This window comes from Osmerus eperlanus, chromosome 21 (assembly GCF_963692335.1).
Source record: "Osmerus eperlanus chromosome 21, fOsmEpe2.1, whole genome shotgun sequence".
Classification (NCBI taxonomy): domain Eukaryota; kingdom Metazoa; phylum Chordata; class Actinopteri; order Osmeriformes; family Osmeridae; genus Osmerus; species Osmerus eperlanus.
This window is the reverse complement of record NC_085038.1, coordinates 7,788,117-7,816,064: the sequence shown is the minus strand read 5'-3', so window position 1 is coordinate 7,816,064 and position 27,948 is coordinate 7,788,117. Positions and strand designations below refer to the sequence as shown.

Below are 27,948 nucleotides of genomic sequence, written 5' to 3'. Positions count from 1 at the left end.
TCTGTGACAGAGGGGCATTCCTGTGGGCTGGGCATTTTACCACGTGGTCAGAACCGTGGTTACCGCAGCAACCACAACCATTTAACATTTGGGGACAGAGTGGTGACCAGGGTAAAAACAGGCATAACACCCCTGCTGCGTAGCGTGACAGAGGAGACCTCTCTCTCTCTCCCTGCACACACTGTCTATACTGTCACACAAGCACACGTCAATGGAGTGCTAGGCCCGGAGGGGGGGGGGGGGGGGGGGATCTGTATACTGGCTGGTTCTGGTTTGGGGAGCGCAGGCCAGCAAGAACTCACCTGTGTGAAGAAGCTCTCTCGGTAGCTTTGCTCCTCAAAGGCTTCGGTCTGTAAACGTTCTGACCCACCCACACACACACACACACACACACACACAAATACACACACAAACCCCACACACACAAACACACACCAATTAGAGCAGGAACAGATCAAGATGTGATTTGATTTGTGTGTGTATAGGGGAAACGTGTATAGTGTGTGTGTGTGTGTACCTCTGCTTAACACGGCTCCATTCTCCCTGTAATCCTGGATCTCCATGTCTTTCCTGACCAGCAGGTCTCCCAGCTGGCCCACCTGCCTCTGCAGTAGCCTGCTCATCAGCAGCAGGGGGCGCACCAGCTGCCTGCACACCTGGCAGCACACACGCCAACACCGCACGTCACTGTCGGCCCCCGCGGCGATTGTGTACACAGGACGACCACCAACAGAAAGGAGAGAAGTAGGCTTATGGAGACGTTTCGGATCGTACCAATGCCAGGGGGGCGAGGGTGCAGCGGAACTCCCAGTAGAAGGGCAGGCCGGCGAGCTCGCTCTTCAGCTTCATGCTGATGTCACCGGCCTGGCGTGTGAGAGAGATGTGCGCCACTTCGGCTCTCTTTACCTCCTCCTCCTCCACCCCAGCGCCCTGCTCACCAGACAGACTGGGCAGGGCCACCTTACACAAGTGGGAGAAGAAGGCCTGCACTGGGGCGCGCAGGCGCCGGTTCAGCTCCTGGGGGGGAGAAAGACAAGGCGAAAACACAGCTGTTGATGGCACTGGGGCCTTCAGCACTTTCAGAACGTCACATGTGTGTCATGCTGTCACACAGGCATTTGTCCTGACCTGCGCTCGGTCCTGAATAGCTATGCTGTCCATCCTCTCCTCCCACACACTGTGCAGGTCGGTCAGCAGAATGTGGTAGGCGGTGTCCCCAAACCAGGTCTTGGCCAGGAGATGTGATCCACTGATATACACCGGGGTCCACAGACATCCAAGGAGATCACTGCCATCTCTAGCTTCTCTCTCCATAGTCACAATAACCAGACAGCAAGCCACACTAGAAGGTGAGTGTTTCGTGTTATGAGCAGGACCGAGTTTTACTACTTTCACAACATCTCGTAATGCATGTGGCCGGTCGGCTTCTTCCGATCTAGATGTATGCCAACACATGGTAACAGTACGGTTACTTCGACAGGCACTGGGACACTCACCTCTAAAGAATTCTCGAAGCCTGGACACAGATCTGTTAAAACCGTGTTACAGACGCCGTCTTCACCGCGTAATCACCATCCCCTCTGCCTGCTGACCACACTGACAGCTACTGTGGGTTTCTTGTGACCTGTAATGGGGTTGTTTTCGGGAAAACGTGGTATTTCTTGCCAGTGTCATTACAGTAATACAGTGCACGTTTGAGAGGTTAATCATACCAATTTGGAGGACGCCAGCTAAGTGTACTAACTATAGTTAACTAACATAAGCAAGTATTAACCATTAGCTTGCTAGCTCGCTAACGTTTGTTTGCAAAGTGTAGAAAACTGTCAGTGTTCACTGTCAAACGGCTCTTTAAGTACATTTGCAGCATTGCTTCTCCGCGAAATAAAATATTGTGGTAGCTTTATCCAAAACTTTAAAATACGTGCTATCAATGAAATAACACTCAAAGACAAACTCACCAAGCTACACAGAGGCGTTTCCGCCATCAAATAATTCCTGGTTAACACAACACCCATGCTATAAAGGTTCCGCCTTGCCATTTAAAACAAACACTTACAAAAAGTAAAGATTGTTTTGTTTCATTTTATTTTTTTAACTACAATTTATTTGAATGAAAGTCAGTCACACAGGCAAAAAATAGGCGAAAATACTTTTTAGGTCTACATTTTCCCAAAGTAATCTTTGTCTTGGATGGGTCTTTGGTAGGGGGATGACCTATGGGGGGAATCAACAGTCTTGGGCCGCTCTTTGCCTGCCTTGTAAGCTTTTGTTCGTCCATGGGAGGTGGTGGCTCGCCTAGAGGGACTGGCGGGTGGGATAGAGATGGGATCGAGAGGAGAGAACGCGAACCTGCTGTGTAGAGATGGAATATTAGCCTCAGGGCGAAGGGACCACGGTCTCGAACTAGCAGTGCCTGTCGTATTATCGGTGCCCAGCCAGGAGAAGAGAGATGGATACTCATTACTGGTGCTTGATGTCCCAAGCCTAGGGCCCAGCCTGTCAGTCCTGCTGCTGCCAAGACCACTGCTGCTCTCCCCCAATTGCAGAGATGGGTGGTTGGTTCCATCTATCCAGGGAGAGGGCGCCAAGGTCTGGGTCTTGATATCAGGAGATATAGCTGAAGCACCAAGAGATAGGGGGGGGAGTTGACGGCTGCTCTGGAAGCTGCTGCTCCAGGGGTTGGAAGGTGGGGTGGTTGGGGGCGAGACCAGCGTGATGGGGGGTGAAAGCAGCTGCTGAAGGGTGGAGCCGAGCCGCAGGGCAGCTGGGAGACCCCTGTCTGGTCTCCCCATGGGGCTGGGCTCAGTGGAGGGGTTGTCAGTCCAAGCTCCCAGCAACAGTGGAGGGGCCACCTCCCTCTCTCTCGGCTGGAGGACCTCTCTGCAGTGAGGATGGTCCTTTCTCTCGGCGGACTTCACCAAGGCGAGCCGTCTCACCTCTTTCCATTTACCGCCGGCTTTCCGAGTGCTGCTCGTGCCAACAGCATCTGTCTGGTTCCAGAGATCTCCATCGCTCGGCCTCCCAGCAGGGCTCTCCTGCCTGGACTCTGCAGGGTCAAACTGGGGCTCGCTTTCCTCCTTCACATGCTTCTGTGTGGGTGCATGGATGAGAGCCGACACTGGAGCCATCACCTCCCTCTGCTTCACAAACTCCTCCTCCTCTTCCACGGCAGTGAGATCGTACAGAGAGGTGGGGTGGGTAGGGAGGAAGGTCACCACGGCGGGGCTGTGGGTCTCGTCGGTAGGAGCTCGGACGGCAACGGGCTTCTCAGGCGGGGCACTGGTCGCTTGTCCGTGGGGAGTTGTGGACTGGGGAGGGTCTGGGGGTCGGGGTGAACGAGCCATGGCACTTTGGAGAGCTGGTTTAGGGGTCACACTGGGAGGGCTCACACTGGGAGGGCTCACACTGGGAGGGGTCACTATTGGGGGAAAAGGGGGCTTCTCTATCGTTTCTTCCATCGTGGCTCCTGGTGGAGAGTCCTGTCTCTCATCCTCCCAGGATACGGATGCATCCTGCTGGGATATACCAGTGAGTTAAATATGTATCATCCACATCGTCGTATCGTCATGGTTTAATGAGCCTTTGCATTTCAGCAGCTTGCCTGTGAAACAGGGACACTCTTCATCAGAGTTGGAGCTGTCATGGGGATTTGATCTGAAAATGATATTAATATCATTACTGCCTTGGTGGATGGTAGACACTCCCAACCAGTGGGGTGGAGCCACAGAAATGTATTTAATTTTCTGTAGTGGCAATTTTAAAGCCTCGATTTGACGAGTTAAGAATAAGATATATTTAAATAAGAATATAAGGCCCACCGTCAGGCATGTCCTTTTTGGCAGAGTGAGCAAAACTCATCACGTTAGAGATCATGGGGGATGCTGTCTTCCATTTGGAGAGACCCTGGGGGGAGAAGCACATCCAGTATTACGACCCGTTCACTCGCAGCATGCAGACAAACACAAACATAAATGCACCCCCCCTTTTTTACTTTGCCTGTCTTGTTCATCCTCCAGGTGGTTTCGGATCGAGGTCCTTTCCTCATCACCAGCTTTTCCAGGAACTTGACTTCCTCCTCCGATGACTGACAGGCCTCCATAGCTTCATGCAGCTGTAGAATCCTAGGGAGATATTTGGCGACGCGTGGAAGACCGATTTACTCTAGCTGTGGTTCGAGACACTCACAAGCACATGCTGATAGAGAGAGAACGACTTTGTTTCTCTTAAGTCCCCATTACTGCCTTTTCAAACACGAACCATTAAAATGACACCTCGACACTGCAGAAGTGACTCACCTGCCCCTTTTCTCCAGCATCTCCATGACGATGGGAGGGACTCCAGGCAGGCTGATGGACGTCTTTGTAAAACCAGTGGCGTCTCTTTTCAACAAGGCTCCTACGAAGTCAGTGTATGGCACTGGTATCGGGGTGATCACATTACTGCGGGCAGAGAAAGCGGAGGGAACGCGTTTTGGCGTGCCGACGTAGCAATGAGGGATCAGTCGAGCAGAGGCAACAAAGAGTCAATTTCAGAAAGATGTCTTGTAAGTGTGCCAGGTAAGGTCTCTAAACGAGAACGAGGGACAATCTGTTTGAGCGAGTTTCTCACAAGTGGGAATCTTTGCGATGGTCTGGAGGAAGACAGCGTAGAAAGATGGACCGCTCCACAACCCCCTCCAAGTTCTTCTTTGGGTGAATCAACTACAAGTGTACAAAGTAGAAGAACGGCTCTCAATATAAATCACCCGTATTCTCTTTCGGTCATTTAAATAACTGAATCTCAGTTGCTCTAACCTGATGGGAGTATCCATAACCCAGGCTTCCATAGACCATCACCAAATCCAACTCAAGCTTACAGATGACCTAAATCGGAAGTTCAAAGACACTGGTGTACACAAACAAACAAACATTTTCTTAAATGATAGGAATCTCATTTAGATTTTACCTGTCGTTTATGTCTCAGTTCCACCTGCTGAGGCACTGCTGTTTTCTAAGGCGAGAACATCAATCAAGATATGAGTTGTTTGACAAAGGTGCATTCTGGCTCGAAACATGGAATGAGTTCTGCCTTCAGGGGGGTTGATAGTTGGGTTTCCAACTTCACTCACATTGAGGATATCCACTAGCTTAATGTAGTTCTTGCCTATGAGTTTGGGAACGCGGGCGTCTTGCTCAAAGACAATCAGCTCCAAATCAAGCTGCTGAACATCACTGGCCCCCGAGGAGTTTTCGATGTCACATGGAATCTTCCCAACCCCCCCCCCCAAAAAAAAAACAAGTTCATATGTTGAGGGTGCATGCCCACACACACGGGACTGTAGTAGAATGCTGTCTTAATGATAACGCTGGCATCCATTTAAACATTGATAATACACAATCAATGTGTAGGCTACACTGGGAAAGTAAATGTCAAAGATGATGAATAATCACTTCCACTCAAACACAACAAGTTGAAGGCCTACAGTACCTTTATGGAGAAGTACTTCCACTCATTGAAGCTGAGGGGGAACGGTGAGTTTTCAGCCTTAGGGTCCTTGTAGAGTTGCAGCATGGTGCACTTCATTGTTAACCCTACACTCAACCTGACGATGCCCTGGGTGCCTTTCTTTAAAAGAGTAGCTGAAGACATACATACCATTAAGAAAAAAAAAATGTTCTTGTATCAATAACCATAATGTTGTTTTTATTTCATATTAATGTTAAGAATAAAGGATACAGCTCTTGAAATCCCAGCAGTGTTTGACATGAATTGTCAAACACCCCGCCTGTGGATCAAATGAGATGCTCTACATGCTATTAATCATTACCTTTTTACTAACAGGGAAAATATCAAAACCCATTTTCATCTCTAAATCCTAGCTATAGCCTAAAGTTCAAAATCACCGGTGCGCAATTGGGAGTTGGGTGTGATTGAATATCAGCAAATGTGTCGTCGTCATCATCCTCTTCTTTCTCAGTTTGTCTGCTCTTTGTCCAAAGCTGGAAGAGTGGACAATAATTTTGAACAGTAGGCCTAGTACTCGATCAGTTTAAACATTTACGTACAGAGATATGATGCGTCTATAACGAACAAAACAAAAAAAACATATTAGTTTTGAACGGTGTTAACCTTCGCAATGCCACGGGTTGCGAGTGAAATATCATGTCCAGATGTTGAGGAAGCAAGTGATTTATCGGTGACCGGAGCGCTATCCATCACAAAAACGCCCCAAATTATTGACCCTCATACATTTTGGTCATGCGGCATCAATGATTTCTACTTTTCTAATGCAAGAACATTTAACGCGTTAAGTGTTTCAGAGTAGGCTACTTTGGGGAATATATCTAGCAAGTGATGAAGTCAAGGTAGCACTCAAACAAAAACAATTCCATTTAATGTGCGAAAAGTTTCTCGCGCACTTGGTCTTTTGATTGTCACGGTTGTTTGTGACATCTAGTGGCCGTGGAAAAACATGACTACGTCCAGTTCTCTCCAAGTTCACAACAGTAAATATCCCTTTCACCAACCACAACACTGAATTATTAAATTGACAAGACTTTAATGATCATATTCCACTTGTATACAAAGCAGTTTGTCTGTACAGACCAGGGAGACATTTAAAACTATTTAGTACCTGGAAAGTGCAAAAAAGTACATTTCAAATACACTGAAATAAAAATCATGCTGTACATTATATTTGTATTATAAATAATCACAGATATACACACATCAATTTGGTGACAGTCACAGAAAAAAGCAGCTAAGTTAAGACACAAAATAGTATTTTCTGATTTATTCAATTTTGTTTCAAAGTCCTTAATTCTTGGTTCCCATAGAAACTAGAGTATGATTGTGGAATGCTGCAGGGTTGACATCCTGACAGGATACAGGGTTACATAAGGCAAAGGCACTCCATTAGTTTCAGTGGTGGAAGTCTTAAAACATTTTGACAGTGGTCTTGTCTGACAGACAAACTAGGTTGGACAAACAATGGCTCTTTAAACATCCTTAAAAACCCTCAAGTATGCATTTGAACATCTCTCCCCCCCCCCCCCCCAAAAAAACTTTAAAAGACAAGAACAAACCAACCAACAAGCTAAATTAAACACAACCCCACTGATCAGCTGTCTGAATCTACAACTGGCTTTGAGTCACTGGCGACAAGATGCTGCACTAAATTCTAAAAGACCAGGACCACCTTGCCTTAAACGTTGGTTCATCCTGACATCATAAACAACGACAATGTGATAAAGAATTTGGCATAAAACCCAACACAAGCGCACACAACTAAGTATGCACTGAAACCTCGCAAGGCCATACGCTGTAGGATGTGTGTTTATTTAGTAATAAAACTAAACTAAATGGTACTCTCAAAAATCAAACTCAGAAATGGTAGCATGTGGCCAATCATGAGTCAGGAGAGAAACACTTGAGAGGTGGTAGTCATAGTTGAAGGCAGCTGATAGTCATGGGACACACCTGACTGTCTTATCCTCCAATCATATTGTCCCTCTCAGAAACTAGGAAGACAAATGTGTTGGTCAGCCTCAGTAAGAGAGGCTGGAATGTACCATTCAGTCACTACAGGGAGGTACTGTATTGCTGTAACACTGACATCTCAGAAAGCCCTTAAAAAAAATCCCCCCACCTGTTTTGGGTAGATGGTCCCAACCGTCAGTAGAGTTTGTCAGGAGGTGTACACCACAGAAATATTTGCATGCAGCTACCAAACACACGCAACTGTCAAAACCGACCCATCGTTCTTCATAAATAAACATAGATTCAAGTACAGTCATGTGAAACATTGATGAATCTACTGAGTTCGACCATAGCCTTGCCCATCCGGGTGACAACACAAATGTAGTGATCCTCTATGCTGCTTGGCTCGCAGTATATGACAGTGTCGTGTTGGTGTCAGTGAGCGACGGCCTGTGTGCTGCCCATAGTGACGGCAGCGGCACCGAGTCGTCTCTAGCGTGTGGTTCCACCGCACCAGCGGCTATCTGAAAACACACGGAGGGGGCGCCTGCCTGCGACCGAGCGCTACCGTGAGACATGCCGGGTTTTGACGTGCGCCATGAGTGTTCTCATTCTGCGGCCTCACCAACGGTGGTTTCCCCATCTCATGACTCGCTATCCAAGAAGACGGGATGACCGACAGGACACAGGCTACAAAAGCTACGGTCGTTTCATCTGTGGCCAAAAATGCCATGTGAATACGACAGACCTCACCAGACACACACACATGCACACACTGGTGATGACAAACCTATATTCACCAGTAACAGAAGTACACACAGAGCAAAACAAAGAAAGAAAAAAAAAACGACATCAAAACACATGGCTGAGAACCCAGAGAGCCGGCTAGTAGGGTTAAGCACAACCCTACTACTGCATACTGCGGCATGTCTCCAGGCTGTACCGGACCGCCGGCAGGACTGGAAGGCAAACCAAGGAAAAAAAACTAAAACAAAAAAAAGGCCACAATGTGAAACAACAAACACGGATAGTGCCACAAAAACACGCACGCACGCGCACACACTGCAGGGGGCCAAAACACACACCCTCACCTCACAGGACATCCTCCTCCAGTAATTTAGCTTGAGGACCAGGAGAGGCAGGGCTCTGTGAGGGCCTGTGAGGTGAAGGGGGACTGCAGCACCTGTGTGCGTGTGGGTGGGTGTTTTGTCTCTGGATAAGGGCCTGGCTTCTCAGTGAGAGCCTCTGACCTGGCCAGAGGTGACGGTGATGATGGTCAGGAGGAAGGTGCTAGAAGGACAAAGGTGACCATGAGTGGTAGTGTGGAGGGGTGAAGAGAGTGTGTGTGCGGACAGGTTGGGAAGTGATAGTACAAAAGGGGTGGTGGAGGTGGAGGTGGTGAAGGAGGCAGGAGGGGGGTGGGGGGTCAGAACCTCAGCGCCCGCGCCGGTCGGTTTGTCCTCACCTGCTCCAATACAGCCGCACGCACACACACCCTGACACGCACAAGATTACACACACACATACACACATATATACAAACAAACACACACACTTACATGCAAACCTTTCCTATTCCTGGCAGACTCCTGCTCTTTGGAAGAGGTCAGAGAAGGGAAGAGAGGAGGAGGTTTCGGAACAGTCATCAGTCAATTGAATGAGGCATGACCCAATCTGATTGGGCAGAATGTGGTGAGTGACAGGGCCACTCAGGCAGGGGCGGGGGGTGGGAGGAGGTTGGAGTATGACAGGGCGGGGGCGGGTCAGTTCTGGTTGCGGGTGTGGTACTCGGTCTCTCCTGAGGAGATCTGGGTCAGGCGCTTACTGGAGCCCCACAGCTTACGAGTGATCTGGCCCGAACGCATCTGAGAGGAGAGGAGAGGAGGAAGAGGTGAGGAGAAGAGAAGAGGAGAGGAGGGAGGAGAGGAGAAGAGGAGGGAGGGAGGAGAGGAGAGGAGGAAGAGAAGAGGAGGGAGGAGGAGAGGAGGGAGAGGAAGAAGTGAGGAGAGGAGGAGAAGAGGAGGGAGAGGATAGGAGGAGGAGAAGAGGAGGGAGAGGAGGAAGTGAGGAGATGAGTGGAGGAGAGAAAAGGAGAGGAAGAAGTGAAGAGGTAGAGAGGAGGAGGAGATGCAGGAGAAGAGGAGAGAGCCAAAGTGTGAAGTCAAAAGAAAAAGAAAGAGGAAAAAGGGGAGATGATTGATGAGTGATTGGTTAGTGCTTGATTGAGCTTGTGAGGTGAGTCAATTCCAAATCAAAGCTCAAAGTCGGTTACAAGTGAGTCACTTTCAAACAGAAATGGTGAAAGCCAGGGTGCATAAAGCCATTCCGTCGCTGGGCGGGAAACATGTCCTTATCCTGTAAACTGTACTGGCTGATCCTGGAGCTGCCAAATGTAAGTTTGAGTGTGTTACGGACCATCAAGCCTGGCTGATACATCTTGACTTGGGAGCAAGGAGTTAGATCCTGGTGTTACTTGCATATGGACTGTGACTACGATACGGTAGATATCATGGCTTGGCTTTGCAGAGACTGTCGCTTGTTGGTTATTCACAGCGTCGGTTACAAATACATACAACATAATCCAGACAGACGATGATTATAGTAATTACACTTCAGGTAAACAACATGGGATAACGCCATCCCCAAGGCAACGACTATAAATGAGTCAATATGATTAGTGTCCCAGCGGAATGAGGTAAACACAACATGTTTCCATCTCACTGTACTGTTAGGGGAGCAGTGTATGTCAGGTCTATCGGTGATAAAGACGGAGGGGGGGGGGGGACAAACTCATACTGCTCATTATGGGATAGACAGAACCAACCTGAGGAAAAGAAGTGTGTGTGGGTTTACAGCCAGGGGCAGGTTAAGGGCTTTCAATAAGAATGACTGAGGCTACACATCACATTGAGAGGACATAGATGGGGTACACTTGTTTCGAGGCTCAGGACTGAGCTGGCTCATGGCTGGGCGGGGTTAGGGTTGGGGGTTACTCTGAGGGGCTGAACATGAACTTGTCCCGCAGGTGCAGCAGGCGCGCAGGCGAGCGCACCCTGAGGGGCGCCAGCAGGGGCGAGGCCATGAGGGGCGAGCCCTCCAGCGATTGGGCGATGTAGTTGCGCAGGGAGTTCTTTACCTCGGCCGGCTTGCCCACGCCCACGATGATGAGCTTCCCGTCCTGCAGGCCCACCAGGGCGTGGCTCTGCTCCTTGGTGACCGACACGCAGCGCACGGGCACGCGCATCGCCATGGGCGCCGAGCACAGCGCCAAGCTGCGGGGCGGGGAGCCGAAACACAAGGCGATTTACAGCTTTGAACACGGGGAATACGGAAACACACAGAGATGTACACAGACAGACACACAGTACACAGACAGACACACAGTACACAGACAGACACACAGTACACAGACAGACACACAGTACACAGACAGACACACAGTACACAGACAGACACACAGTACACAGACAGACACACAGTACACAGACAGACACACAGTACACAGACAGACACACAGTACACAGACAGACACACAGTACACAGACAGACACACAGTACACAGACAGACACACAGTACACAGACAGACACACAGTACACAGACAGACACACAGTACACAGACAGACACACAGTACACAGACAGACACACAGTACACAGACAGACACACAGTACACAGACAGACACACAGTACACAGACAGACACACAGTACACAGACAGACACACAGTACACAGACAGACACACAGTACACAGACAGACACACAGTACACAGACAGACACACAGTACACAGACTGACATACAAACAGACAGACACACACACACACACACACACACACAGTGTGTGTGAAGGAGAGTGTTCACCTGTACAGGTCTCTGATAGACAGGTAGCCCTGCTCGCTGCCAAGGACCACGTACTCCCCAGACACACACATGTCTGTCACCTGCTCCTTCAGGGGCTCAGTACACAGGTGCTTCCCATTGACAGAGTACAGGTGCAGGGCATTCTTATCCTGGATGGAGACAAAAAGGAGTGTGTAAACATATGTTGAGCAGGTGAGCAATCGGAATATTTTGATAATTACATCATTCATAAATGTGTACAAACGACTACAATTTAAATGCGTAGATCTCGAATGAGTACATTCAATAATGTGGTTTAATGATTTCATGACGAGTCTGAGAGGAGTGTGTGTGTGTGTGTGTGTGTTACCTTGAGCGTGGCCTTGCCCTCCACGCAGGTGTGGACGACCAGGTGGCCCTCCCAGGACACGGCCAGGTGCAGGATGGACGCGGGCAGGGAGCTCTCACATGGCGGACGCAGGCTCCGCAAGTACTGACCCCGCCCCACCGCGTGGACGATCACCGTGCCGTCCTGACAGGGGGGCAAGAGGTGCACGCACGCACACAGACACAGACACAGAAACAGACACACCACACACCACACACCACACACACACACACACACGCACACACGCACACACACGCACACACACGCACACACACGCACACACACAGACACAGACACACAAGCACGCATCCACAGATACACACACAAGCCATGTACACACGCGGCAAACACACACACACACAACATTATTAAGACATGACATGACACATGATCTTCTCCGACCCCGTCCTCATTGTGTGACTGCAGTGCTGGGAGTCTCACCCTGGAACCGGACACGGCCATGTCCAGCTCTGTGCTGATGCTGACGCTCAGCACCTCGTCCGTGTGTCCGTACAGGACCTGCACAGGCTTGGGGCACAGGCCCGCAGGAGCCCCGCCCTGGAGGGACACAGACAGTGAGGAGTGGTTCTGAGTGACCCCTGGTTGGGAGTTCCTGTACTCCTAAACACAATGCTTTCTGAGAACACACACACACACACACACACGTACCTGCTGCAGCACCTGCCACACCATGCAGGTGGTGTCTCTGGATCCAGAGATCAGGTGGATCCCACAGTGGTCTGTCGCCAGGCAGGTCACTATGTCTGGACACACACACGTTACTATATGGCATAAGCCCAGAGAGACACACTGGGAAACACAGATAAACTGGATGTTACTGCTATCTGCACAGGCTGTACAGAGAGAGACATAAGACATTCCTGAGCAGTGAGGGAACCGTTTCTGGTTCAGACTGGAAAACTCTGTGTGTGTGTGGGTGTGTGTGTGTGTGGGGGTGTGTGTGTGTGTGGTCCTACCCATGTGTCTGATGTGCTGTCCCACGGTCTTGCCCTTGACCAGCGAGGTGACTCTCAGGCTGTTGTCCCAGTGGCCCCCGCTGAACAGCAGCTTCCCGTCGTGGGAGACCACGAACAGGCCCGCCGTCACCTCCACGCCCGGGGAGAAGGGCCCGCCCAGGAACCTCTGGGTCCTAGAGAGAGAGGGACGGGAGGGGAGAAGACGTGAGGAGGTAGGAGGAGAGAGAGAGAGTGAGGCTGTGACACAAACACTGCGTTTTCAGTTTTCTGCCTTCTGAGCAGTTTAATAATTGTGTGTGCAAGTGTATGTGTGTGTGTGTGTGTGAAAATGTGGTGACTCACTTGGAGTTGGCGACGGTGGGGTCTTTGATGAAGGTGAAGTAGTTGGAGATGTTCTTGTCGTATGGCAGCCACCCATGCGTTCCCATCAGGTAGTTCTGACTTAGGGTGACCTGGGAAATGTAATACGCCGTGTTACATAATCCACATTTACAGAACGAGACACAGCTCAACGTGAGGCGCCCAAGCGGCAAGTTCTTCCAGATGGTTCTGGAAGATCTGGGACTAGCTGATAGACTAGGCTGGGTGTCCTGGCCCGGGCCCTGACTCACCATGGTGTCTGGGCTGCCCTGGGTGATGAAAGAGTGGGACTGGTTCCTGGGGACCACGGCCTTCACCAGGGCCACGTTGTCACTGATCCCCTGTATGTCACACATCCAAACAGGACCCTGGTTATTATCAAGCACTCGCTCTGAGGGTTCAGGAGACCCTTACCATGACAGTAGTGTGTACGTGTGCATGTGTGTTATGATGTGCGTGTGTGTGTCTGACCTCGACAAAGAAGGACTTGAGCTCGGTCAGGTGTTCAAACATGCTGAGGGGAGATGTGTCCAGGCGAGCCTTTCTCTTCTCAGACTCCTCCAGCGTCAGACGCACGGGGTGGGGCTCCTGCACACACACACACACACACACACACACACACACACACACACATATTTGAACCATGTATCAAGATGCTTCTATCCAGAGACGTCCAAACAGCCAGAACAGCAGATAACCAGGGTCGTCACGGCGCCTCCCCTCCCCCGCGTTTCCCGTGTACCTTGAGCAGCTGGCAGGGCGTCTGGCCAAAGTTGCTGATCATGCCCTCCACGGCCTTGCGCTCCTTCTCGTCCGTGATGGCGTCCAGATCCACGGCCCCTGCACACAGAGACACACGCCAACCAAACCCTCAGCGTCTGACGCTCCCCAGCACGGGGCGCAGCGTTAGCATCGCCGCTAACGTCCCAAACGAACCAGAAACGTCTGTTTCCGGAAGCACTCGCGAGCACGTGTCTCTGCCGTTTAAGCGTGGCGGCGGGCTGTGTGTTAGCGTGCGTTAGCGTAGCTACCTTCGTAGGTGCAGTAGTAGAACACATTGAGGGCCTCCACCGCTGCAGGGCCCCTCTGCTTGTAGCCGAAGATCAGATCAATCCACTCTTGGAGGTGGGCCGAGACGTGCTCCGACTCCTAAACACACACAAACACACACACACACAGGATATATCAATTTACAAACCAGGAAGGTCCTTTACCGCATTGTCAAAACTACGAATGAGTGAGTACAGTAACAGACAAAAGACAGGTCTCACCAGGGCTTTCCTGTGCTTGTAGATGAAGTCCTCAGGAGATTTGGCCCATTTCGGCAGAATCACATTATTTACCCTCTCCTTAGAGATCTGGAGGCGACCTAGATCAAAGCCTGGGGGAAAAGAGAGAAAGAGAGAGGGAAAAAAATGAAAGAGATAATGGATACTTACAATAGCACAACCTAAACTAGTTTAGTATGTGTGTGTGTGTGTGTGTGTGCGGCTCACCATTCTGGTTCTCTAAGAACTCGGGGAAGTAGAAGAACTCGGGGATGAGCTCCTTGACGTCGTTGGGGTTGTCCATGAGGGTCTGCCAGGTGGCCGGGATGGAGTGGAACTGGCGGTCAGCACAGTCGAACCTGGAGAGAGAGAGAGAGAGAGATAGAGAGAGGGGGAGGGGGAGAGGAAAGAGAGAGAGGGAAGGAGAGAGAGAGAGAGAGGGGAGAAGAAAGAGAGAGAGAGAGGGTAGGAGAGAGAGAGAGAAGCGAGAGAGAGGGAGAGGAGAGAGAGGAGAGAGAGAAGCGAGAGAGAGAGAGAGAGGGACAGCGTAAGTACCATCCGCACACGGACACCAGCGTACGCCGGACCAGACGCAGGGGGCGTGCCCCCCGAGGGCCGTCTCACCGTCCGCTCTGCAGCTGGATGTGGAGCGAGGTGAAGGGCTCCACGCGGATCAGGTAGTGCATGACCCCGGCTGCGTTGGAGTAATGGGTACCGTAGTGGAAGCGGTCGATGGTACCTGTGGGGTCCTCGAAAGTGTCATACCTGCGACCGCAAGCGACAAACGCACATGGTCACACAGGCGTGCTGGGAGCACGGTTAAGCCGCGGGAGACGGGACGTGCCGTTTGGTTTGGGAGGGGATGTTGTGGATGGGAATTTTTGGGTGTGAGGTTATGGTGTGGGAGCGGGAGGGGGCGGGGGGTTTGAGGACTGGGGCGTACTTCTCTCTGACAGCCTTGGCGTTCCGCTCGTTCAGAACGGCCACGGGCTTGGACAGGTCCCTGAAGACCCGCGGGTCAGAGAGGTCCAGTTCCTCGGAGGTGTAGTCCGACAGGATCCAGGGGAACTGCAAACGCAGGGAAACAGAGCAAACCCAGTCAACTTTACACCGCTAACGGATGGATGATGACAATATTTGCGCCCCAAAAGAAATGGTACGGTCCAACCCTGCCTCCGATGAGAATGGTGGAACGTACCACTGGGTACTGAGCCAGGTTGTTGTAGGTCCGGCCAGCGATGGTGTTCAGCTGAATCAGGTAGTCAAAGTTGGAGATCTCTCGGTTCACCCATTTCTGCGTAACACCCCCACCCCAAAAAAAACAAGATTCATTTCAATATCACCAGACTTACACCAGCCCTCCATTGGCTAAGACCATTATGTAACCTTTGACCCCTGAGGGGCCTCTGTAGCATCTGACCTGAGTGAGTCCCGAGGCCTTGAGCAGCTCCTGGGGTGAGCGCGTCCCGTGCAGACTGAGGGGTCGCAGGAGCAGCATCCTGCTGTACACCTTGTTCCTCACCTGCAGGTGGCGCCACACACACACACACAGCTCAGCACCACAGATCCCCCCCCCCGCATCGCCACGGCAACTCCTCAACGCCAGCGGAGTGCAAACACAGTAGCCCTCACCTCCTTCTTGAAGTTCAGGAAGTAGTTGGTCTGGTCGATGAGGAAGATCTCCAGGGCGGAGCGCCGGAGGTTGTACCTGCGCAGGTGGATCTCGCGGATCTGGGACAGGGGCCACTTGAAGTCGTGGCCCACACCTGAGGGACAACCCACAGAACGCACAGAGCCTGTGACTCAGCAAGCTTGTCTACGGCCACCATCCAGACCTCTCCTCCGACCCCTTCCCTTCCCTCCCTCCTTCCTTCCCTCCTCCCTCACTCACCCTCCTCCTTCTCCTGGCTGCTGTCGTAGAAGTAGATGTGCTGGGTGGTGAGCTCCAGGCGGCCAGGGATCACGTCCACCACCGTCACCAGCTCACAGTCCTCAAACAGGACCATCTTCTCCTTCTGACCCGCCTCCTCCGCCTCCCCCCTTCAGAGAGGGGAGAGGGGCGAGGGGAGAGAAGAAAGAGAGAAGAGAGGAGAGAGAGAACTCTAGGTTAGAAGTGACAGAAACCATCCATTCTTTACACATGTGGCGAGTGCATGTGTAAGTGTGTGAAACGTGTGTGTGTGTGTGTGTGTGGGTAGGGGGGGTGCATCCCTGGACTCACTGGTTGTTGTTCCCGGAGGCGTCGTCCTCGGGTAGCTCCAGGATGTCGTCCTCCAGGTCGCTGACCTTCACCTGCTTGGCCGCCTCCAGCAGCAGGGACTGGGGGTTGACGCGCTGCTGCTGGACGCCTGGGAGACAGGGGAAGGTCAAAGGTCAGGACACAGAGTTAGGCCCTAACCTGAGAGCGATGCCTGCCTTTGAAGAGGTAACAGTGTAACAGTCAGGTCAAGGTCACTGAGAGGATATGGAAGCATGCTGTGTGTGTGTGTGGGGGGGGGGGGGGAAGTCTCACCTAGGTTGTCTCGGAGGGCGCTGGCATCTCGGTGCTGGTCAAAGTTGTAGTTGCGGATCAGCTTGAGTCTCATGCGGGAGTAGTTCTCAGCACTGGATAACCTCCAGTGCATCTCACTCTGTTGCCTGGGGAACAGATATACAGGTCAGATGACCTATAACACACACACACACAACCCACCACCCCGCACTCACAGAGATACACACAAAAACCTCACCCCACATACGCAAAGACACACAACCCCCCCTCCAGAGAGACACACGCACACACCCCACTTCACACACACACACACACACACACAGACACGCCAAGGTGTCCCGGTCCTCACCTGTCCGCCCAGGGTCCTCTCTCACACAGCAGGCTGCGGCGCGCTGCCTTCCACTGCCTCAGGGTGGCGCCGTGCTGGCTGTGCAGCTGTTTCAGCATGCTGTTGTAGCGCAGGTTCTCCTGGCGGCCGCGGCGAGAGAACGGCTCCACGAACTGCTCCTGAACGGCCGGGGGGGGGGGGGGGGGGAACGGGACACGGGATTGTTGCGCGCGCGGGTACAAGCATTGGTTTCAGCGTCGACTCATGCCGACTCGTGTGAGGGCGAGAGGGAGGACGCGCGAGGCGCTCTCACCTGGAAGCGGATCTTGCTCTCTCCCCTCTCCCGTTCCCTCCTGTGCAGGTTGACCATGAAGGCCTCGTAGCACTCCTTCCAGAAGAGAGCCATGTTCTCGTGGCCGTGGCTGAAGGTCTCGATCTCGTACTGCTTCATGTAGGGGATGATCTGCGGAGAGGAACCACAGGGGGGGGGGGGAACACCCATCACTTTCCGTCGACCGAGAAACGTCCCTGCGATTTTGCCACAGAGGAGCCCCGGGGAGAAACGTCCCGCGTGTCGACGTCAAACATCGACAACAACGGAAAACACGACGACGACATCCCAATCGTCCGCTCACGTATTTGTCCAGGTAGACCCTCCACTCGGGCGAGTTGCAGTACAGCTGGAAGTCCTCGAAGAAGGACGGGCTGCCGTCGGTGTCGGGCAGCGAGGGCAGGTGCAGCTCCATGTACAGCAGCTTGCGCACCTTGGACAGCAACGTGCGCAGCAGGGGCACCAGGAAGGAGTAGGTGTCGTCCGTCTGCTCCCCGGCCACCGCGCGCCGCAGGATGCCCTCCACGCGGCCCAGCAGGTGGCACGCCTCGTCCTGGGTCTCCACCGGCTTGGTCTGGAGGATGCCGTTCAGCTTGGCCGTGGCCAGGGCGCACACCTGGGGGCGGGGGGAGGGGGGGGGGGGGGGCAGGGGGGTTCGGATTAGAACGGGGTGGCGGCCGCGCAAGTTAAATGCTGGAACGTTGGGGTTCGAGACGGAGGGGAGGGTTTAAAACGACTAGTGGGCTCCGGAAGGTGATACGGCCCACAGTTAGGGCTCGGTTTTGGGGTTTAGGAGCAGGGAAGGCCCTGGAGCCTGGTCTCACCTGGGGGTCCTCCTGGGCCATGAAGCCCAGCAGCAGACGGAGCCCCACCTGGGAGAGCTGCAGCCACTGGCTGCCCGACGAGTACCACACCATCAGGCTGTCCATGAGCGTGACCGTCTCCTCCAGGACCTTCTCCGTCCACAGGGAGGGGTTGACGAGGCCCTCGGCCTGCAGGAAGTCCTGCACCACGTGCAGCAGGCGCACGGCGTTCTCCGTGTGCTGGGGCAGCATGGCGGCCGTGGCCTCGCGGTTGTCGCTCACCGCCCACTCCAGCATTCTCTCCATCAGGCTGGGAGGGAGGGAGGGAAAGCAAAAGCAAAACGAAAAAAAAAAGGTAAGAACACAGTGATCCTTGTATGAGATATGACCCACGCACGCGTCCTCACTGTCCTGTGGGCCGGGCCAGGGGGCTCACCTGAGCTTGATGTGGTCGACGGGCAGCAGCAGCTCGTTGGCGGTGCCCAGCTTGGTGAGGGCGGAGAACACCTGGCCCCTCTCCACCCACGCCGAGTCGTCCGAGCCCTCCACGCCGCGCCACATCACGCACAGCACGATCTCCAGCAGCATCCGGGACAGCTCCTCCTCCAGCCTCTAGGGGGCGAGCGAGAGGGCGGGTCAGGGAGAGACCGACGCAGACAGACACAGAAGAGGGATCGCCCTCGTCTCCCTTCCTCCCACAAACCCCCCCCCCCCCCTCCAGCCTCTCTGGTGTGGGAGCTGACGCTTGTCGTGACGCCAGAGAGAAAGAGATGAAAGGGTGGTGGGGGGCAGCCCAGGCACCGGGTGACATTTCTGGGGAAGAGAGACCTAGTATCAAAGGCTCACCTCCGCGCAGCTGAACGACTCTCCCAGAGACATGTCGTCGCTGAACAGGAAGCTGTCCTCCGTCAAGGAGGACGAGGCCTCGCGCTCCACCGGGCCCCCTGGGAAGGGCTTGGCCGTCTCCAGCGGGGACGGCGTGCTGGGCATACTCCCAGGGGTCTGGCTGCCGCTGTCCCCCTGCTCGTAGGCCTGCACGTGGGACAGGTCCAAACTCAAGCCCCCGGCTTTGCCCGGCCCGGCCCAGGGCTTGGGGAGCTGGGTGTCCCCGGGGGTGTCCAGGAGAGAGACGAGGTCTCCGTTTTCCAGGCTGTCGAGGGAGCGGTTGTCCCCGATGTTGAGGCGGTCATCGTCCAGCCTGCTGGGGCTGCTGGGCCGGCCCCTCCTCTCCGGGGGCAGCTCCAGGCGCTGGCTGGAGCCCCGGCTGAGGTCCAGGCTGCAGGCGCTGGCTGTGTCGCCGCGGCCCGCCCCCCCGTCGGCACCGGGGCTCCTGAGGAACAGCTTCATCAGGGTCTCCTGCCAGCACAGCTGCTTGGAGATCTGAAGCGCCGCGTCCTGCTGGGACTGGAGGAGCTGGTATAGCTGGAGGGAGGGGAGAGAGGGAGGGAGAGGGAGGGAGAAGTGGGGAGTTTGGGAGGATGAGGATTCAGTACATTTAGGGCCTACTATCATGCAACCTGATCACTGTTTCACAGATCAATGAAACAAGATTTTGTGTTGAAGACAAGTGTTGTGTTGTGTGTGTGTGTGCTCCCTCACCCTCTTGCATATGAGCAGGCGTACGCTGGGTCCAGCCCGGTGTGTCAGCTGGACCAGCGCCATCAGGTCCTTGTAGTTCACTGCGAGATCTGGACGGGGCAAAGGTCAACATGCAAATGAGACCATGGTCACGGCAAGTCACCGCGACCGCACAATGCTGATTTGTGACATCCCTCCGTCCAGTCGGAGGACTAAAACGACACCCTCCCTAGCGAAGATAAACCACAGATATGTATCGATCCCCTTCCACCCCCCTCTGCTTCCACAAGCTTAATGATGGCCTCTTTCTGCTGGGAGAGAGCTGTTCGCTACCCACTTCCCGCCTTCAGCCTCCAGCCAATCAATTTGTCCTAAAGGCCTTATCGACTGGCCATGAAATCACCCTCCCGAGACAGCCATTACTCTCTCTGGGGAAGACGGGGCCCTGGGCCAGCTCACAGAGAAAGGCCTGCTCTCACTTCTTCAAAGAACTAAATTGTGCGTGCAGGAGACTGCAGAGCGGGCCCGGGTCATCAGCTAATTGACTTTATTAAGCCAACGACCCGCCGATGAACGGGATGGCTTTCCTTTGAAAGGGTCAATGCGCCAGAGGGTCCAAGCCTGTGCGGCGGTTTGGTTTGCTTCACACAGGACTGCTCATTCTAGCACATTCCGTTAGCGAAAATAGGTAACCCCCAGTGGATAACAGGAGGAGGGGGAGAAAGCTAGGGAGGCTGCGGAAGAGGGTACAATTGCGGAGGAGGGGGGGAGAGAGCGAGCAAGAAGGGGGCAGATGAGAGGGGTGAGGCGGGGGAGAGAGAGATGGGGGGGGGGGGTGGAGGCTTACCGGTGTGCAGCACCTGGTTGAGCAGGGAGCGGACCAGGGTGGGGGTGACGTGGAGGTCCGAGAACAGCAGGGTGAGGCCCGAGTAACCCACCTCCCTCAGCCTCAGCCTCTGCTTGCTCTTCTCGTACACGCGGTCACACCGCAGCATGCGCTCAAACAGCTGCAGACACGGCACACACCACAAATAAAAAAAAACCCCCACGTCAGATCAGCGGAGAACTTTCCAGAAGGTTCCTATTCGAGGTGATAACGAGAGCCGACGTGTGCGCGTTGTGTTACGAGGCGGCGGCGGCGGCTCCACCTTGAAGACGAGCTCGCGGAGGCGGTCCGAGTGTTTGTTGTTGAGCAGCAGGGCGTAGCAGGAGTCGGCTGCTCCGGGCTCAAACAGCAGCAGGAAGAGCTGGTCCCGGGCCGCACTGCTGTGGAGCAGGCTGAGCAGCAGCTCCAACACCCCGCACAGCTGTGGTGGGGAGCACACACACACACACACACACAGACAGCACACACGCAAACACAGACACACATACACCACACACACACATCCTCAAAGTCAGCGACAGCTCCGGAATATCACACATCAGTAGACACACACAGCCCAACACACACTTGTGGTCACCAAGTTCCGTTTTCACATATAAGATGAGGTCAATGGCAGTATTTATAGACCAGGGTAAGAGGATATGAGAGAGAGAGAGAGAGAGAGAGAGAGATCGTGAGAGAGGAGGAAACAGAGCAAGGACAAATGCGATGGAACAACTGGAGGGTGAGAGGGAAGGAAAGGGAAACAGATAGTCAGTGACCAGGACCGGGAGATCCATGCTGCCTCGGGGGAGGTGCCCTGGTCCAGAGCACGAGACATATCGAGGGAGACATTGAGGCCCTGCTCAGTCAATGAGAGCGAGCAGCGGTCGATGGCTATCAGGGGACGGTCTCTCAGACCAGGGCCCACGGGGGGGGGGGGAGGGGGGGGGAGAAGGCACCTGCTGGTGCCGTGGGGACGATGCCAACCTAATGTACGCAACCCTGGATCGGTTCTAAGAAGGACCGACAAAGGCTCCACTTGATTTGGACGCGTTTTTCGATCGCTCCAACTCTAGCATTGTTCTTCTAGTTCTTCACTAAACGGTTTCCTTCTAGACCGGCCAGCCCCTCACAAAGCCCAACCACCCACCCCTTCCCCCCCCTCACCTGCTCCTCGTCTCCGATGGCGGCGATGTATCCCAGGATGCTGTGCATCTCCTCCTGGGTCATGCCCTTGCTGATGTAGTACTTGAGGAGTCCGCAGAGCGACGCCCGGATGGTGCGGGCGTCGTCCTCCGTCAGGTCGCCCTCGCCCTTGCTGCTACACCTACTGATGACATCACACAGCACGGTCGAGGGATATCAACAAAAAAAACTCTCCGTCGTTCGTGTTCCGAAAACGACCTGGGCACTTTATCCAATAGTCCTAGTCAGTCATGCATAATTCTGGGAGATCCAAAATGGAGTCCCACCCGTAAAAGAGACGAATGGTGTCCAGCAGGAATTGAACTCCATATTTTTTCCTGAACTGCTTCCTGTTGTCTTTGATGACGGTGGACATGTACTGGATGTGACCTTCACCACAGAAAACACAAGAGCAGCTCAGCACAGGTTCACACACACACACACACACACACACACACACACACACGGACGCACGCAAAAACACAAACACTTACAAAGAGCAACAGAGACACATTTCGATTGGTTAAAAAAGTGATGACAAAGCGTAGGCCGTGTACTGTGCGAAGTGCCAGTGGATGTGCAGTGTGACCCATCACACACACACACACACCTACCTATGCGCAGGGGGAAGTCGCCCTGGTTCCAGATGCTGAAGTTGAACAGCAGGTGTGTGTGGAGCTGCTGGAGGAGCTGCTGGTTCTTCTCATAGGTCACCTGCTCCACCAGGAGCTGGGCAGCCACCAGAACACTCACATCCACCTGGCTGGCAGGCATCTGCACACACACACACACACAAAAACCCACATATATTCACACAAAGCAATATCAGAGTGTCAGAGTCTGTGAGTCCGTATGTGTGTGAGTGAGTGAGTCAGTATGTGTGTGTGTGTGTGTGTGTGTGAGAGAGTGAGTGTGTGTGTGTGTGTGTGAGTGACAGAGACAGTCTCAGCTCTGACCTTGTGCAGCAGGGCTCCCAGGGTGACCACACCATGGGAGTGCAGCAGACTCTCCTGGTTGATGGGGTGTCTCTGCAGGAAGTGCTTAAGCACCAACAGGAAGGTGGCCACCAGGTTCTTCTCCAGACGAGCCTCTGAAACTCAAACACGAATCATCCACAACCAGTCGACCTTAGTAAAGTATTAGTATTACTATACTAATATAGTATAGCTACTATAGTCATATTATATATGAGTATAGTAGCAGAGTACATCTGTGATGGTACTGACTGTGTTTATGTGATGTCATCAGACTGAGGAGATTGCGACTCACCGGAGGCCCTGTTGGAAGGCAGGATAACCCAGTCCCCGTCGACGGGGGTGGCCAGGTCAGGGGTGACGAACTCTGACCCCGAGGGCTCGGCGTGGTTCTCGGGCGTCAGCAGGGTGAGCTGCTCCAGGATGGGGAAGAGGACGGGTACACCCCCGACCGAGTTGATCACGTCCTGAGCAGGAGAGCAGGAGACAACACAGGAAATCCCATCCGTTCAAATAAAGAAGCGCAGACTGAAGACTGAAAATGTTTCCAAAACATGCTTACAACAACTCAACACATTGAGTTCTCATTCTCATGGTGAATGCCCACCGGAACACTGTCTAAGGCCTACAAGTGAGAGGGCAGCTCATATTATTCCGTTACAGGATGTGATGTCGTTCCCGACTCTCCTACCTTGATGTCCCAGTTGACGACCTTGTTCCCCGTGAGGCGCCCGTGCAGCAAGTTAGGGGACAGGTCCAGACAGATGGGGTTCCTGCAGGCCTGCAGCAGCCATAGAACAACACAGTCTATTGTCACCACCCGTCTGAAACTGAATCGCGTCAACGTGCACTGCCCACGGACATGCATGGACAGTGATTGAGTGTTTAGATGATTGACGGTGGCCACGTCCAGTCACCTTTGGGGAGTAGTGCAGCAGGAGTTTGGTGGAGAGGTCTCCAAGCTCCGCCTCCAGGGTTTTGAAAGGAGAAATGCAATTGGGACCTGAAATCGAAGGGACATGAGAAGAATCCATGAGATCTTCCCTCTACTCATCTCAGCTTCCCCACTTCCTCTTTCGAACTCCCTCTCACCCTCTCTCCCTCTCTCCCCCTCCCTCCCCACTCCTCCTCACCGGTGCTACAGAGAGCCTTGACGTGGCTGGGCTGCAGCTGCTCGTGGAACACCATGACGCTGCCCAGCTGACCCTGCAGGGAGGTGGGGCTGCCCCACTCGCTGTCCTGGGTCCCCGCCGAGATCAGCTTGGTGACGGACTCGGGCTTGCTCCCCAGCAGGCCCCCCCAGCCCTGAGACGACAGGATCCCCCCCAGGGAGGAGCGCCCGGACGGCGGGGCGGCCGAGAAGGGCGGGTCGGGGATCTGGGAGGGGGGCGGCGTGGTGGTCCTGTGGCCGGCCGAGCCGATGCAGCAGGAGGTGAAAGGCTGAGGGGGGGGGGGGAGGAGCGTGAGGAGGCGCGGGCCAACACACACACACATACCCCCACACACACGCGATCAAACAAGGGTGGTGCTCACCTCCGTCATGTTGGGGTACTTGAGAGGAGCAGACAGCTTCTGCTGCCCGTCCACGTAGATGTACACCAGACTCTGGCCGAACGGCCTCTTCCCTGGCACGTGGACCACACCTATACTGTGCTGTGGGCAGGAGAGCAACCAAAAGACTCAATCCCCCATCATCCCCCTTTTCACGAACCACATAAACCGACCCTCCGGTTCGCCCGAATGACGCCACCAGTTGACCCGGCGTGCCGCTGTCCCTCACCCAGAGCGAGTCGCAGAAGCTGTAGTCTGGCAGCATGACGGTGACGTACTCCTTCTTGGTGCACACCGCCACCACCAGACCCCCCGCTGAGCTGATGAAGGCCTCGAACCCGGTCCCTCCTGGGGTGAAGAAGCTGCAGAGAGAGGCAAGCTCAGCTTGTAGCACCATCTCATCGCTCAACTTCTACTCATTCCGCCTCTCTCTCCATCTCTCCATCTCTCTCTCCATCTCTTTCTCTCCATCTCTCTCTCCCCGGTTTTCCCTCCTCACCTATACAACTGTTTCCTCTTGTCTCCTTTGCCGGGCGGGCCCTGCTGGTCCTGGTCCAACGACAGCCAGGCCAGGAAGCTGAAGGCGTAGCCGGGCCAGCGCAGGATGGTCGGCACGGCGACGCCAGCCATGCTGGGCGACAGGTCGAAATACTGCATGGCGCTCTCCAGGCCCTGTTTCCGCACCATGCCCAGGATGGCCCTCAGCACCGGCCCCACGTAGGGGTGGGCCTGCCCGGCCTCCTGGGGCCTCAGCAGGCGGAGCAGCTGCAGCAGCTCCCCCCCGCCCAGGGACTGGCTCCCCAGGGCCCCCAGCAGCCCCACCAGGCTCTCGGCGCAGGCCCGGTGCAGCCTGCCGTGGTGCTCCAGGGTGGCCAGCACGCGCACCGCCATGGCGGCGTTGACGCAGGTGGCGCGCGTCTGCCGGTTGATGCAGCACAGGCGGCGGAGCCAGTCGGAGGTGAAGACCTGCAGCTCGGCCGAGTCCATCTCGGGCAGCCACTGGATGAGCAGGAGCAGGGGCTCCACGTTGCTGATGCCCAGGATGCCCACCGACGTGTGCTCTCCCTCCACGGCCTGGGAGATGGGGGGCAGGGAGAGGGTGAGAGGGGGAGGGAGAGGGGCACAGGGAGCGGGACACAACAAGCGTGGGAAGGGAGGAACTGCGGATGCATTGGAAATGGACAAGGCAGACACACAGTGGGGACTGACTGACTGGCTGGCTGGCTGGCTGAAACGGAATCTCACCATGTTCATCAGTTCCTTCAGCAGGTGTCTGGACGGCTGTCCCAGAGAGACCAGCACCTCGTAGAGGTGAGTATATCCAATCCTCTCCTTGAACACCTCCTGTAAGGATGCATCCATGAGCATTACAGCTCCAGAGCGAGCAGACTGTATAGCGCCGTAGTGGCTACGAGCCTTGATCAAATTGATATTTATTTATTCTATTTTGTTATTAAATATAAATTATGTTGATCCTGTGTGTTTTTACCTTTGCAGCTGGTGATTTATGCATCACCGTTGTCAGGGCTTTGATGGTTGCCACGGCAAGTGAGTCCAATCTCCCCTGGAACACCTGGGAGGACACAACACCTGTCAATCAAACACCAGGACCAATCCCAGTTCCCTTCACCTCTCTGTGGGGTGTGACCATGGCGACAGCTCCTTTTATTCAGGCAGATACACTCAAAAAGGGTCGGCACGTGCAGAAACAGCAAATAATAACATGATCCATGATGTCACTCTCCTCCAAATACAGCATGCGTGTCATTTGCCAGAATAAAAGGAGGTTAGGGCAAGGAGTGTGTGTGCTGGTGTGAGTGTGTGTGTGTGTGATCACCACAGCAGATTTTTGGTGATTATTGGTTGATTGTTCTAATGGTCAGGAGCTGACATCATAGCTCTTACTGCGGGCCACAGGAGCAGGGGGAAGCACACTGCTGGCTTCCTGCTCCAGAACACACCGCTAGCAGGCTACAGTCTGGAGCAGGAAGCTCACAGTGCTGGCTGGGTGTCCCCGTCTCCTCCAGACAAGCGAAACAAACGCCCAGGAAACACCCGCAAATCTCACACACCCCACGGGGGAGCGCTCTCCAGCAAACACCCGTCACACAAATACACACACACACATCTCCATCCAGCAATGTCCTTTGACAAACGTTTTTCTCGTTATCTTTGCACTTGTCGTTGAACAGAGTCCTGTTTGCTAGAGGACCAGCTGGAGAGAGACTGTGGGCGAACGAAACAGTAACTTCAAAAAATAACAACATCACTGGAATCACGCCGGCAGTTTAGTTCTGTCCAAACCACCTCATTTAACATGACGGACACAAGAGAGACGCTTTGTGACCGTCTCTATGGAAACACAAGCCAGCCAGGTGACAGCATTCCAATGGAACCCAAAAAACACCACCGGGCGTGTGGGGAGGGGGGTGGGGAGGGGGGGGGGGCTGAAAGAAGAAGGGTGGCAGAAGATGTTGAAGTTGAACTGAAGAGAGAACAAGAAGGAAAAATCAATCAATAAATAACGACTGATAGGCAAAATGAGAATGGGAATGACCACTCCACAACAAGCTAGGCCATTGGCCGGTTCAGGAAGTTTTTTTTTGTCATGCAAACTAACTTCACAACTTGTGAAGTTAGTCTAGCACTGCCTGTAGCCTGTAGTCGGGTTGCCTGGCGACCGTCAGAATGCGGTGATAATACTGTGTACCTGAGAATCAGATTACAGGTGCTTCACTCTCTACTCACTACAAAGGACTGGGTGTGTGCATGTGTGTGTGTGTGTGTGTGTGCACCTGCCTTTCTATAAACCAGACCGACAGCTGTGTGTCTGACTAGTGAGGATTGGATGTAGGTGGGGGGTCTTTGTTTACAAGAGTGTCTGTGAAAAACTCTGTCTGCATGCTAATGAGGCCACGTAAACGGACCTGACGACCCAACAGGTGTGCTGATCCTGGAGGAGACGATATACCTGAACACCGTGCCGAACCGTCAAGAGTCGTGGGGGGGGGGGGTCTCGCTGTGGAGTGGTCATCTTGGTGGCATTTGTGCACGACGATGGTGACAGGGCGCAAGGTGAGCGGGCGGGAGGGGGGGTGGGAAGTACCTGAGTGTCACTTTCTCCTGTCAGTAACCTGTTGGTTATATCTTTCTGGTCCTTGTCTGCTCCTGTGCATCTAGCATTAACCAGCTGCAGGGGCGGACCACAGAGAGAGTCAGGGCGGGGGAGGGGGAGAGGGAGGGAGGAGTGGGGGGAGGAGACAGAGAGCAAGACAGGAGGAGAGGTGCAGGATGGGAGTGTGTGTGTGTGTGTGTGTGGGAGGAGGGAGGGGGGGTTAAGTTACAGGTTTACAGGTCGTGTCCCCCATTGGGGGGGGGGGGTTTGGGCAGGGGGGCGGGTCAGTGTGGTGCCTGGTGGCTGAACACGACCGCAGGGAGTCAAACATGCACCACACCCTCTCGTACCATGTTTAGAAAAGAGGGGTTAAACCACTGTGCAGGCAGTCACGTCCAATATCAACTGGAGACACAGGAAGTCCAACAACGGC

General features: G+C 53.9%; 3 protein-coding genes across 9 annotated transcripts in view; all 3 read right to left on the bottom strand.

The window, feature by feature from the left end:
• The window catches only part of nhej1 (nonhomologous end-joining factor 1), a 9,102-nt gene extending 7,125 nt beyond the window's left edge, over nt 1–1,977 (bottom strand). The window contains exons 1-6 of the mRNA XM_062447057.1: nt 1,959–1,977; nt 1,497–1,624; nt 1,129–1,342; nt 775–1,017; nt 518–656; nt 303–361 (exon numbers count right to left, since the gene is read on the bottom strand). Coding sequence (XP_062303041.1) covers nt 303–361; nt 518–656; nt 775–1,017; nt 1,129–1,314 — 627 coding nt within the window. The 5' untranslated portion in view covers nt 1,315–1,342; nt 1,497–1,624; nt 1,959–1,977. The remainder of the gene's footprint in view (nt 1–302; nt 362–517; nt 657–774; nt 1,018–1,128; nt 1,343–1,496; nt 1,625–1,958) is intronic.
• A 1,564-nt stretch (nt 1,978–3,541) lies between these two features.
• On the bottom strand, nt 3,542–6,282 carry LOC134007476 (cation channel sperm-associated targeting subunit tau-like). Of its 2 annotated transcripts, XM_062446954.1 has the most exons (12): nt 6,109–6,282; nt 5,883–5,978; nt 5,716–5,764; nt 5,467–5,618; nt 5,108–5,245; nt 4,945–4,989; nt 4,794–4,862; nt 4,609–4,700; nt 4,296–4,439; nt 3,992–4,121; nt 3,819–3,903; nt 3,542–3,654 (listed from the first exon to the last, which is right to left on the bottom strand). In XM_062446954.1, the coding sequence occupies exons 1-12, from the start codon at nt 6,193–6,195 to the stop codon at nt 3,590–3,592; spliced, it is 1,152 nt and encodes a 383-aa protein (XP_062302938.1). In that variant the 5' UTR covers nt 6,196–6,282; the 3' UTR covers nt 3,542–3,589. The 2 variants fall into 2 exon arrangements, with proteins under 2 accessions (XP_062302938.1, XP_062302939.1); XM_062446955.1 differs by having other exon boundaries at nt 5,716–5,978.
• Nucleotides 6,283–6,664: 382 nt separating this feature from the next.
• nbeal1 (neurobeachin-like 1) overlaps nt 6,665–27,948 on the bottom strand; it is a 31,347-nt gene continuing 10,063 nt past the window's right edge. Inside the window, exons 11-55 of one of the 6 annotated variants that reach the window (XM_062446279.1) lie at nt 27,507–27,590; nt 25,890–25,973; nt 25,646–25,744; nt 24,900–25,474; nt 24,630–24,762; nt 24,383–24,502; nt 23,983–24,289; nt 23,767–23,852; nt 23,541–23,630; nt 23,145–23,316; nt 22,832–22,965; nt 22,490–22,649; nt 22,163–22,265; nt 21,858–22,020; nt 20,971–21,129; nt 20,670–20,829; nt 19,844–19,932; nt 19,091–19,666; nt 18,681–18,856; nt 18,266–18,554; nt 17,746–18,057; nt 17,424–17,573; nt 17,132–17,289; nt 16,804–16,928; nt 16,513–16,639; nt 16,183–16,331; nt 15,924–16,057; nt 15,712–15,813; nt 15,490–15,585; nt 15,235–15,359; nt 14,916–15,056; nt 14,520–14,650; nt 14,295–14,404; nt 14,055–14,172; nt 13,766–13,863; nt 13,495–13,611; nt 13,275–13,364; nt 13,006–13,115; nt 12,664–12,836; nt 12,356–12,450; nt 12,128–12,244; nt 11,669–11,830; nt 11,320–11,468; nt 10,595–10,730; nt 6,665–9,323 (exon numbers count right to left, since the gene is read on the bottom strand). In XM_062446279.1, coding sequence (XP_062302263.1) covers nt 9,222–9,323; nt 10,595–10,730; nt 11,320–11,468; nt 11,669–11,830; nt 12,128–12,244; nt 12,356–12,450; nt 12,664–12,836; nt 13,006–13,115; nt 13,275–13,364; nt 13,495–13,611; nt 13,766–13,863; nt 14,055–14,172; nt 14,295–14,404; nt 14,520–14,650; nt 14,916–15,056; nt 15,235–15,359; nt 15,490–15,585; nt 15,712–15,813; nt 15,924–16,057; nt 16,183–16,331; nt 16,513–16,639; nt 16,804–16,928; nt 17,132–17,289; nt 17,424–17,573; nt 17,746–18,057; nt 18,266–18,554; nt 18,681–18,856; nt 19,091–19,666; nt 19,844–19,932; nt 20,670–20,829; nt 20,971–21,129; nt 21,858–22,020; nt 22,163–22,265; nt 22,490–22,649; nt 22,832–22,965; nt 23,145–23,316; nt 23,541–23,630; nt 23,767–23,852; nt 23,983–24,289; nt 24,383–24,502; nt 24,630–24,762; nt 24,900–25,474; nt 25,646–25,744; nt 25,890–25,973; nt 27,507–27,590 — 7,086 coding nt within the window. In that variant the 3' untranslated portion in view covers nt 6,665–9,221. Of the gene's footprint in view, nt 10,731–11,319; nt 11,469–11,668; nt 11,831–12,127; nt 12,245–12,355; nt 12,451–12,663; nt 12,837–13,005; nt 13,116–13,274; nt 13,365–13,494; nt 13,612–13,765; nt 13,864–14,054; nt 14,173–14,294; nt 14,405–14,519; nt 14,651–14,915; nt 15,057–15,234; nt 15,360–15,489; nt 15,586–15,711; nt 15,814–15,923; nt 16,058–16,182; nt 16,332–16,512; nt 16,640–16,803; nt 16,929–17,131; nt 17,290–17,423; nt 17,574–17,745; nt 18,058–18,265; nt 18,555–18,680; nt 18,857–19,090; nt 19,667–19,843; nt 19,933–20,669; nt 20,830–20,970; nt 21,130–21,857; nt 22,021–22,162; nt 22,266–22,489; nt 22,650–22,831; nt 22,966–23,144; nt 23,317–23,540; nt 23,631–23,766; nt 23,853–23,982; nt 24,290–24,382; nt 24,503–24,629; nt 24,763–24,899; nt 25,475–25,645; nt 25,745–25,889; nt 25,974–27,506; nt 27,591–27,948 lie in introns of all 6 variants that reach the window. The other 5 variants (XM_062446280.1, XM_062446277.1, XM_062446278.1 and 2 more) reach the window with 5 other exon arrangements.